This window comes from Ictalurus furcatus, chromosome 24 (genome assembly GCF_023375685.1).
Source record: "Ictalurus furcatus strain D&B chromosome 24, Billie_1.0, whole genome shotgun sequence".
NCBI classification, from domain to species: Eukaryota; Metazoa; Chordata; class Actinopteri; order Siluriformes; family Ictaluridae; genus Ictalurus; species Ictalurus furcatus.
The window spans coordinates 570,012-582,511 of NC_071278.1; the positions used below are offsets into that span (position 1 = coordinate 570,012).

General features: G+C 42.1%; 2 protein-coding genes across 2 annotated transcripts in view; one reads left to right on the forward strand and one right to left on the reverse strand.

Moving 5' to 3' along the window:
* zgc:158376 (uncharacterized protein LOC100101643 homolog) overlaps positions 1-1,429 on the reverse strand; it is a 20,145-nt gene extending 18,716 nt beyond the window's left edge. The window contains exon 1 of the mRNA XM_053613484.1: positions 118-1,429. The gene's annotated coding sequence lies outside the window, so the exon portion shown is untranslated. The remainder of the gene's footprint in view (positions 1-117) is intronic.
* Positions 1,430-5,150: 3,721 nt separating this feature from the next.
* The window catches only part of ube2m (ubiquitin conjugating enzyme E2 M), a 12,270-nt gene continuing 4,920 nt past the window's right edge, over positions 5,151-12,500 (forward strand). Inside the window, exon 1 of the mRNA XM_053613322.1 lies at positions 5,151-5,658. Coding sequence (XP_053469297.1) covers positions 5,544-5,658 — 115 coding nt within the window. The 5' untranslated portion in view covers positions 5,151-5,543. The remainder of the gene's footprint in view (positions 5,659-12,500) is intronic.

Sequence of the window (12,500 nt, forward strand, 5' to 3'; positions counted from 1 at the left end):
ATGAGCCTGCTGGCTGTGGAGTGGTGTGTGTGTGTGTGTGTGTATATATATATATATGTGAGTGTGTGTTGTTTGTGATGAATTAAGAACAAATGTAAAAGATTAGGATTAACTCACCTGTGATTAGCGCCGAGTCGCATACTCCCGGCGCGCGCATTAGAAATTATTAAATTCACTTGCAGAAATGATTAATAATATTGTTATTAATAATAATAATAATAATAATAATATCTGCACCAAAAAGGGCACAGGCGCTCAGATGGAGAGAGGAATAGAGGGATTGCTTCCTTGTTTCTTTCTCCTTTTTTTTTCTAGCCTTCCCTTTTTCTCGTCCCCTCTCACTCGCTCGCTTTACATGTGTTCCTGCACACACACACACACACACACACTCTCTCTCTCACTATTAATATGAATAATATTAATAATAATAATATTAAATAAATAAAACTGAGCAGGCGCGTGCAGCTGGAGTGTGTGCAGGTTTTGCACTGGGTGTAAATAATAACTGCAAAGATGAAAAACAACTATTCTCTTTAAATAATCATCTGTGAATGTCGCTCGCTCTCTCTCTCTCTCTCTCTCTCTCTCTCGCTCGCTCTCTCTCTCTCTCTCGCTCTCCTCGAGCCCAGCCTTAATTTAACACCCTTGGGAGAAAAAAAACACTCCTTCCCAACAAGGTATTCAATTCGGATTCGTCAACAACAACAAAAAAAAATCAGGGGAAAAATCCGCTTTAAAATGAAAGCAGTGCGCAGATGAGCGTGTCTATTGTTCTGCTCATTTCTCTATTGTGTAAATCTCCGTCTCCTTTTCTTTTTCCGTCCCTCACTCTCGCCTTCATTTATTATATTCCGGTCTGAATGTTATATCCCTACATCATCCCGTCCCACTGTGTGCGCTCGATGACACACAAGACGCCATCACCCTCCATTTCTGCCTTTAAAAAAATGAAATAAATAAATAGAAAATAAAACATGGGGGAGGTAAAAAGAAACGCGGAAGTCACGCCTATTTCCCCCCTCCGTCCTTACGCACGCTCGCTCCATCACGTGACCGCGAGCATCATGGGAAATGTAGGATCCTAACGCACGCCTACGCGCAAGAGCTTCCCAGAGCGACTCGGATCATTAATGTGAGTCGACTCCCAAACGGCTGATTTCCATTTCCGTTTGTTCACCCTCTAAGACAGTTTTTTTTAAATAATGATATAAGTATGTATTCTTCGTTGTCTGTTTCATATAATTATTTTTACTCTTCAAACTTCGTCTTGCGTGTGCGAGCCGGTTCACTTAAATGAACCGATTCGAAGAGCCGACTCGATATTACATAGTACACGTAATCTCACCCCAGGCAGCGTTTAGCAGTGTAGCTACACAGCTACTCGTTTTATTTATTATTAATCATGACTTAAGAAATGCACCACGCGTTCGATTCACAGCTTGTTTTGAGGGGTAGCTCGCTAGCTAGCCAGCTCAGGAATGCTAGCATGCTAGGCTAGTCTAGTCGGTTAGTCTCTTCTCTTTCTTCAGGTAAAAGTGAAAGGAAAACAGCGATGACGTCACGCGCTTTCCGTAACGGTTACAACTGTAGGGCTGAGTTAGAGCCAGAGTTCTTGAACGAACCCAGAATGAACAAGCTAGAATTGGAACGCCATTTTGATATTGCGTCATATCCGTTCTGTCAGACGGATGTTGTTTTTTCTCACCCCTCCACCCTTTTTTTTTCTCGTAAAAACATTTTTTTTGTGTGTACAAGATGAATATTACTTTTCAGGATAACAGAAATATCCTAGCTGTAAAATCTTAAATGTTTGATAACCATGACAACGCATTTCACCCTAACATTTATTTATGTCGCAAGGCATCTTCTACAACCCGCCAATAAAACTTACCAAAGAGAATGTTTAACTTTTTTATTTACCCACTGTGAAGTTGATTATTTTCTGCTAACAGCACGTCCCCACGTGTTTTATTCCTCTTACACCACAGCGATTTATCGACAATGGCCATTTTTAATTGGTCCTGTCGGTCAGATTCCACTCAGAATGACGTTATTGACAGGATTCTCTGTTTACTCTGATCCCGAAATGATCAAATCCTCAAACCCATCTGTTTAAATCACTTCCTCACAGCGACTAAAATCTACACAATCATTTAGCATGTTTATATTTTTACACTGTGTTACACTGTTCACTTTCCAGAGTTTCCAGACTTGTTGGTTGTGGAGGCACAATTAATAAAAATTAAAAGATGTCGAATTTTACTTTAAAATAGCAATAATAATAATAATAATAATAATAATAATAATAATAATAATAATACAGAAAATGGTAAAGAAGTTGATATGTCACAAACTGAACAGTAAGATGCTTTAAGTGAAAGAGTTCATCATTTATTAAAAAGCATCACTTAATGTTTAAGGCAAAGAAATTTGGGTGAAGTTAAACCTGAGAAAACCTTGCTTTGATGAAACTTATATCTCATTTACTGTACAGATATAAAGTCATACAAATAGATGTGTGTATTCTTCATGATTGAGGAATTAGGTAGCTTTTTGCTATCCTTGGACATGGAGAGTGTGTGGTGTAGAGCAGCTCCTGACCACCAGGGAGCGCACAAGACTTACTCCATCAGTGAGCATGTTATCCTGGTCACATGATCTTTATTATCAGTTATTGTTATCAGGTTGAGAGTTTAGTGTAAATTATCTCCACCTTCTCACTGACCATCATCACGCCGCTGTGTCTCAGTCCACTGGGACAGAAACGCTGACACGTCCCTGCTGCTGCTGCGGCGTCCTCACTGAGACGAGACGTGTAAACATGAGGGCCATGATCAAATCAGGACCGCTCCTGGACTCTCAACACTCACTTCACTTCCTAGAGAAGCTGAAGAGAGACAGCCTCCCCCATCCCATCCTCACCACCTTCTACAGAGGGATGATAGAGCGAGTCCGGACCAGCTGTCTCACCGTGTGGTACAGGAGCTGCACAGCTTCTGACTGCAAGAAACTACAGCGGATTGTGACAACAGCCGAAAAGAGCATGGGAGTCTCTCTACCCACCATCAACACCTCCTTCAACAACCAGTAATACTCTCACCCCCTCACCCCTCCCACTACACTCACCCCTCTCACCACTCTCACCCCTCACCCCTCTCACCACTCTCACCCCTCACCCCTCTCACTACTCTCACCCTATCACCCCTGTCACCCCTGTCACTACACTCACCCCTCTCACCACTCTCACCCCTCACCCCTCTCACTACTCTCACCCTATCACCCCTGTCACCCCTGTCACTACACTCACCCCTCTCACCCCTCTCACTAATCTCACCCTCTCACCCCTCTCATCCTCTCACCCCTCACCCCTCTCACTACTCTCACCCTCTCACCCCCTCACCACTCTCACCCCCCTCACCCCTCTCACTACTCTCACCCCCTCACCCTCTCACCCCTCTCACTACTCTCACCCCCTCACCACTCTCACCCCACCACTCTCACCCTCTCACCCTCTCACCCCCTCACCCCCTCATCCCCTCACCACTCTCACCCTCTCATCCCCTCACCACTCTCACCCCTCTCACCCTCTCACTACTCTCACCACTCTCACCCCCTCACCCTCTCACTACTCTCACCACTCTCACCCCTCACCCCTCTCACTACTCTCACCCCTCTCACCCTCTCACCCCCTCATCCCTCTCACCCCCTCACCACTCTCACCCCTCACCCCTCTCACTACTCTCACCCCCTCACCCCCTCACCCGTCTCACTACTCTCACCACTCTCACCACTCTCACTACTCTCACCCCTTCACCCCTCTCACTACTCTCACCCTCTCACCCCTCAGCCCTTTCACTACTCTCACCCCTCTCACCCCCTCACCACTCTCACCCCTCACCCCTCTCACTACTCTCACCCTCTCACCCCCACCACTCTCACCCTCTCACCCCCTCACCACTCTCACTACTCTCACCCCTCTCACCCCCTCACCACTCTCACCCCCTCACCCCTCTCACTACTCTCACCCCCACCACTCTCACCCTCTCACCCCCTCACCCCTCACCCCACTACTCTCACCCCTCTCAACCACTCACCACTCTCACCCCCACCCCTCTCACCCCTCTCACTACCCTTACCCCTCTCACTACTCTCACCCCTCACCACTCTCACCCCTCTCACCCCCTCACCACTCTCACCCCTCTCACCCCCTTACCCCTCTCACTACTCTCACCCCTCACCACTCTCACCCCTCTCACCCCCTCACCACTCTCACCCCTCTCACCCCCTTACCCCTCTCACTACTCTCACCCCTCACCACTCTCACCCCTCTCACTACTCTCACCCTCTCACCCCTCTCACTACTCTCACCCTCTCACCCCTCTCATCCTCTCACCCCTCACCCCTCTCACCCCTCTCACCCCCTCACCCCTCTCACTACTCTCACCCCCTCACCCCTCGCACTACTCTCAGCACTCTCACCCCCTCACCCCTCTCACCCCCTCACTACTCTCACCCCTCTTACCCACTCACTCCTCACCACTCTCACCCTCTCACCCCTCACCACTCTCACCCTCTCACCCCTCTCACCCCCTCACCCCTCACCACTCTCACCCCTCCCACCTCCTCACCCCTCTCATTCACTCAATCACTCACTCAATCACTCCCTCACTCAATTACTCACTCATTCACTCACTCATTCACTCAATCAATACCTCGTTCATTCACTCAATCATTCATTCATTCACTCAATTACTCACTCTATACCTCACTCCTTCACTCAATCAATACCTCATTCATTCACTCACTCATTTATTCACTCACTCACTCAATTACTCACTCTATACCTCACTCATTCAGTCATTCACTCACGCAATACCTCAATCATTCACTCACTCACTTGTTCACTCATTCATTCACTCACTCAATATCTCACTGTGTAAATGTGTTTATTTTTAATACTTTATTACAAACATACATCTGTGTGTGTGGTTGTGTGTTTGTTCATGGAATGTTTTTATAGACAAAAAAAGAATCAATTTTACAAAATAAATAAAAATAATAATAATGACAGTCGGAATACTTTCCACAAAAAGAGAGAGACAGACATCCAGAGAAAGAAATAGAGACAGTGAGAGACAGACAGACAGACAGACAGAGAAACAAGCATAGAGACAGATAAATGGACAAATAGATAGATAGACATTCTAACACACAGGAAGGCACAGACCGACAGAGAGGGGGAAGAGAGAGCGAGAGAGCGAGAGAGAGAGAGAGAGAGAGAGAGAGAGAGAGAGAGACAGACACAGACAGTCAGACAGTCAGAGTCAGAGTCAGATAGACAGAGTGTGTCCCAGCTCTATAACTTCACACTCCAGAGAGAGAGAGAGAGAGAGAGAGAGAGAGAGAGAGATTGATTGATTAGCATTAGCATTAGCGTTAGCTCGGTGCTGGGAGGAGAACACACACTCACACACAGTCTCTCTCTCTCTCACACACACACACACACACCACACACACACACACATACACACACACTCGGAGCCATGATTAAACTGTTCTCTTTAAAGCAGCAGAAGAAGGATGAGGAGTCCGCGGGGGGAAACAGAACCGGGGCCGGGGGAAAGAAAGCCAGCGCGGCCCAGCTGCGGATACAGAAAGGTACGCTAGCCTTAGCAACACTGCTAACCCGGCTAGCTAACTACCTCACATCCCGGTGTATGTGTTGGTTTTTATTATTACTGTAGTGACAGAGTAACAGTAAACACTCAGCACACAGTTCACCATCAGCCCTTCTGTTCTTGCATTAGTGTTAATCAAATGTGATGTCTTTATCACGATATTCTCACAGAACCGAATCGAAACGTCGTAGTGAAGCTAGCTAGCTGCCTCTAACTAGCTGTTAGCACTTAACCGAATGAGACCGGCTAATCACTCGGTAGATTAAACTAACAGCCCGGTTCCGGTCCTGTTTAACAGCGAAAAGTTCTGAATCTGATGTGAAAAATTTCTGACTCGAAAAAGTAAAATATGCTGCTTTTCAAAACACGTAGCTATGCTATGCTAACAAGCTAGCTGGCTAGTTTATTTCCTGATAGAAGTCAGTGTTAGTCTCGCTAAGAAAGTGTTGTGTTAAAGATTTATTCATTTGTCATTCGGAAAAGTCAGCGGATTAATAACACCAGACATCGTCTAGACACTTATTTATCTTCTAATGTGAACTTTTCTCATTTTTATGTTGATAAAACTAAGTGTTAATAAGCTGATGTAGTGATGTAGAGTAATAAAGTGTTGGAGAAAGTTAGTGTTTTTCAGAGTAATGCGTTTAATAAAAGTTTTATTCACGATTTAAAGTGATTTAAGTGTCAGAATTAATATCATCTTTATTACAAACCTTAAGCTGGATTGAGTTTCATTTTCATGCTCATTTTGAACTATTATGAGTTGAATTAAAATGATAGTGAATTAAACAACAGGTGTATGTGCAAGAAGTAATGTAAAATATATATTAAATGTTTTAATTAGTTTTATCTCGTTCTTGCTGAACTCTGGACTATAGAACACTTTTAGTGTGAAATGCAGGGTAAGGTATACATCATAGACACATTAAAACCAAAGAGGAGTGATGTGTAAATGTACTTTGACTTGTATTTAAACAAAAAAACATAAAGACAGGGTATTTGATGTTTTAAATAATCAGTTGCATAGTTTTTCGAAGATAAACGTTTATTTTGAAATTGATGCATGCAACTCGTTCCAAAAAAGTTGGGACGGGGCAATTCTCTATCATCTAATCATAGTATATAAGGAGCCTCCAAAAAGGCTGAGTCCTTCAAAGGCAAGGACGGGTCGGGAACACTTTGAGAAGAACATTTCCCAAAGACAAATCGGTAGGATTTTGGCCGTTTCACCTTCTACAGCGCACAATATAATTAAAAGAGTCGAGGAATCCGGTCAAATTTTGGTGCGTAAAGGGCGAGGCTGAAAACCATTTCTGAATGCGCGTGATCTCAGACGTCACTGTCTTAAACACCGTCATGAGTCTGTAACGGAGATCCTGACATGGGCTCGGGAATACTGCAGGAAACCTTTGTCAGTCGACACCATTCGCCGCTGCATCCACAGATGCAAATTATGGCTTTACTATGCAAAGCAGAAGCCGTACATCAACACTGTCCAGAAGCTCCGCCCACTTCTCTGGATTCAGTCTCATCCTAGATGGACAGTAGCATAGTGGAATCGTGTTTTGTGGTCCGATGAGCTGTTATCAGCATCAGGTCCAAAAGCCAGCGCCTGTCATGGTTTGGGGGTGTGTCAGTGCCCATGGTTTGGGGGCATGTCAGTGCCCATGGTATGGGGTAACTTGCACATCTGTGAGGGCATCATTAATGCAGAAAGATATGTACACATTTTGGAGGAACATACGCTGCCATCCAGAGCAGGACAACGCCACACCACATTCTGCCCAGATTACAAGAGCATGGTTGCGTGAGCAGAGAGTGCGGGTGTGAGCATGGACTGCTGCAGTCCTGACCTGTCTCCCATTGAGAACGTGTGATGCATTATGAAGCGCAAAATAAGGCGATGAAGTCCTCGTACAGTCGCGCAGCTGAACAAATGCAAAAATGGATGAATGGGGGAAAATTCCACTCGTTAAACTTAACCAACTGGAGTCTTCACTCAGCGTCCAAACGCTTAATAAGTGTTATTAATACTGCTGATGTTACACAGCGGTAAACAGTCGACTGTCCAAACTTTTTTGGAGTGTGTTGCAGTCATCAGATTTAAATTGAGTGTATATTTTCAATACTAAATAAAATTCACGAAGCTAAACATCAAATAATGTTAATAATTAGTTTTCAGTATAGTACAGCGTGAACTGAATTTTCAAGTGAGTCTTTATTTGTTTTTGCATTTTACATACTGTCCCAACATTTTTGGAATTGGGGTCGTAAAAGAAATCAGCTTGTATCCTGTTTAAAGTTAAAAGTAACGTTTTTTTTTACACACACACACAGTGTTCAGTGTTTGAACAGAACCCTGGTGTGGTTCTTTACCCACATGAGAACACACTCAGGTCTGAGTGATGTAGACTTCTAATGACCAAATGACTCTGAATCGACTCACTGCAGGAAGTGAATCAGTGTGTGTTTTGAGTTTTTGTAGATTGTTTGTTTATTTATTTGTGTGTTTGTGTGTTTTTCATGTATTTAGAGAGCTGATAAACTGAGCCAAAGTGCAGAGCTGTAGAAATAGCGTGTGTATTCTGGGAGAAAATAAACTGTGTAAAATTTTTAAACTAGATATTTCTAGAATCATCTGATCCTTTATTTAGCGCCAGCTCCGTGTTCTCTGTGCTTTCTACACCACCGTGTTCCTGACTAACGGATAAGAGAGTTTTCCGAGGACGTCTTCATCACTACACACCCCTCATTTGTTTAATAACGTTCAGTTTGAAACCAAACCAAAGGAGTCGACTTCAGTCTGATTCAGACTCCACACACGGACTAATACGTTTAAAAATGTCCAAACTTTTGGGCTTTTTTTGAGATTCTAAGCACAACAGTAGTGTAATAACACGCACACACACACACTTTTTCACACTCCACACACTTCATGTTGCTGTACACTTCCTGTGTTATTTCAGTCAGTGTTTCTACTTCATTTCAATAACAGGTCATTTCACACTAATAGCTAAGAACCAGACTTTTACTTTTATTTATTAGATCAGATATTCAGTGGATCAGACATTGACCTTTTGTTGTCACCGTTTGTTGTTGTTGTCTTTTACTTGCTTTAACTTGAATCAAACTCTTGCTGTAGTCTTCCTCCAGCTTCTCACAGTACTCTGCTGGAGGTTTTGCCCGTTGCTCCTGACAGAACCGCTGTACCTCAGCTGGGTTCCTGGGCCTCACTGCGTGTTTTCACTTCAGTCCACAAATGTTCTATGGGATTCAGGTCAGGGCTTTGTGATGATCACTCCAATACTTTCACTTTGTTGTTTGGAGGTTTGATTAGGATCATTGTTCTGCCTTTAAAACCCAGTTATGACCAATCAGTTTTTAACCTTCTGACTGATTTCTTGAGGTGTTGCTTCAGTATTTCATCATGATGCTGTCCGTTTTCTGGAGTGCACCAGTCCCTTTTCCACCAAAACACCTCACAACATGATTCTTCACAGTTGGAACGATGTTCTTTTGATTATAAGCCCTTGTTCCTCCATTAAAAAGCGCTGATCAATATGACCAAATAGTACCATTTTTGATTCATCTGATCAGAGAAGTCTCCTCCAGTCACCTGCTGATCACCTGCACACTTCAGTCTGGCTTTCTTTCTGCCGGTCTTGGACTAGCGGCTTCTTTCTTGTGTGACAGCCTCTCAGCCCATGGTGATGTAGGACTCTCTTGATGGTGGATGTATATACTTTGAGACCTGATGCCTTCAAAACCTTCACCAGAACCCTGGTAGTTAAGTTGTGCCTCTTTCCTGAAGGACGCAGTGTCTGTTTGCTCCAGTGATTTATTATATTTGTGTACTGTTTAAAAAGAGAGCGCAGAAAATAGAAAATACAGCTCAAAACCTTTCATTTCTAATGTTTAATGACTACACACACTTATATCAGGGGTTTAAACCTCAGGCTGAATCGTCTCTGATGAGATTTGATTTAGTATTTCACTGATGATGATGTAGAGAAGGATTATTATGAAAGTTATGAGTAAATCAGCTGGAGAGCCTGTTAAATTATTTACACAGCAGTTAACAAATGTGATTTATTTTTTTCCCCACAGCAGTTCAACAGTCTGTCCATTTTCAGGAACATCAATGCATCAGTCCAAATAATGGGTTACCCCCTAATTAACCGACTAATTTATACAGTGCTTTGAAAAAGTGAAATCCTGGGTTCTTGTGTGTTTGTGTATATCTGATACTAAATAGTTTTACATCTTCAAATGAAATACAACATAAAACAAAGGGAACCCGAGTAAACACACTACAGTTTTATTATTTTATTGGAGCAAAAAAAGTTATCCAACACCTATCACCCATGTGAAAAACTAATTGCCCCCTTAAACATAAAATCTGGTTGTGCTACCGTTAGCAGCAACCAAACTCTTCTGATAACTGGAGATCAGTCTCTCACTCACTTCCAGGATTTACTCCTACGCTTTGGATCGTTGTCTCGCTGCATAATCCAGTCGCGCTCGAGATTCAATTTACGGTCTGAAGGACATTCTCCTTTAGGATTTTCTGGTAGAGAGCAGAATGTTTCCATCAATTACTGCAAGTTACCCAGGCCCTGAAGCAGCAGAGCATCCCCACAGCATCACACTTCCTCCACCATGCTTCAGTGTAGGTATGATGTTCTTTCTGTGGAATTCTATGTTTGGTTTACGTCAGATGTAACGGGACTCCTGTCTTCCAAACCGTTTCACTTTCCACTCATCAGTCCACAGAACGTTCTCCCAAAAGGTTTGAGGATCATCAAGGTGTGTTCTGGTGAAATTCAGACGAGTCTTAATGTTCTTCTGGGTTAGCAGTGGTTTTCACCTCGCCACTCTTCCATGGAGCCGTTTTCCCCCAGTGTCTTTCTGATAGTGGAGTCATGAACAGTGACCTTTATTGATGCAAAACAGGCCTGTAGGTCCTTCGATGTTGACCTTGGCTGTTTTGGGACTTCCTGGATGAGTCGTCGCTGTGCTCTTGGAGGAATTTTGGAAGGTCGGACACTTCTGGGAAGGTTCACTACTGTGCCGAGTTTTTCCATTTGGAGATAACGGCTCTCGCTGTGGTTCTTTGGAGTCCCAGAGCCTTTGAAATAGCTTTGTAACCCTTCCCAGACTGATGTACTTCAATCACCTTCTTCCTCATCATTTCTGGAATCTCTTTCAGCTTTGCCACAGTGTGTTACTGAGTAAGATCTTTTAACCAACTTCCTGCTGCTGAAAAAGTTCTATGTAAGTGTAGATGTGATTGAACAGGGTTTGCAGTAATCAGGTCTGGTTGTGTCTCGTCCAGCTGAACCCCATTATCAATGCACTTTCATAGACTATGGGGGCAAATACATTTTCACACAGGCCCAGTTGGTATTGGATAACTTTTTTTTTTTATAAATAACATTATCATTTAAAACTGTATTGAGTGTTTACTCAGGTCGCCTTTGTTTTATCTCAGATTTTGTTTTAATTTCTGAAACAATTTATTGTGAAATGTACACAAACACAGAAGAGATCAGGATGGGGGCAAATACTATTTCACAGCACTGTATTTACACATGGACTTTAATTGTAATCACTCGACATAATGCATATCCTCTCTGATAATGGTGATTAGATTAGATTAGATGATGGTTGAGACAGGAGTGGAAGGGAAAGCCGGTGCAGTTACAGGCCTCTAAACTAGACCAGACAAAAATCCAGTTTCTGATCAGATCTGAGATCAGAATTAAAACTGGGTTAGCACGACAGATCTGAATGAAAGAAAGAAGGAAATTTACCATGATATGGGGAAAAAGTCTCAAATAAATTTAAATTAGAAATAAAAATGTTTTATATATGTGTCAAATTTGTATCATCTTCTAATCAACTGCAGTGTTTATAGATCTCACTCATAACATTAACATATTAACTTTAATATAAACATAAACATTAACATATTAACTTTAACATAAACATTAACATATTAACTTTAACATAAACATTAACATATTAACTTTAATATTAACATAAACATTAACATATTAACATAAACATTAACATATTAACATTAATATTAACATAAACATTAACATATTAACATTAATATTAACAAACATTAACATATTAACATAAAAATTAACATATTAACATTAATATTAACATAAACATTAACATATTAACATTAATATTAACATAAACATTAACATATTAACTTTAATATTAACATAAACATTAACATATTAACATTAATATTAACATAAACATTAACACATTAACTTTAATATTAACATAAACATTAACGTATTAATATTAACCTCCACATCTCTAAACATCAGTGACAAACAAATTAGGGCTGCAACTAACAAAGATTTTTTCGATTAATCGGATGGGGGCGGGGCAAACTTTCAGTACCTTTTTTTGTTTATTTAAAATAAAATCCATAAACTGAGTGTTACAAATATAAACTTCAGACTAAAACTTTACACAACTGTTCATACAAACCAGAAAACAACCCAACACACACACATATGGTGACAATAAACTTAAACTAAACCTTTTAATCAGCGTGGAGCAGTTTCCCCGCCCCTTACACACAGCGGACCATCGTGGATATAAACATAACCGTGTGCTCGTGCATCAGTTTGATCTCCGCGGTGTTTAATATGCTCCCTGTCTTAGAAGACGTTCTTCCTCAGTCACGTGACGATTTCTCCTGTTGGGAATAAAAGGTAACGCTGACAGAAAGTAAACTGAAGAAAGTCATTGTCGGTGACTCTGGGTGTCTGCTAATGCTAGCGTGCGTATGCC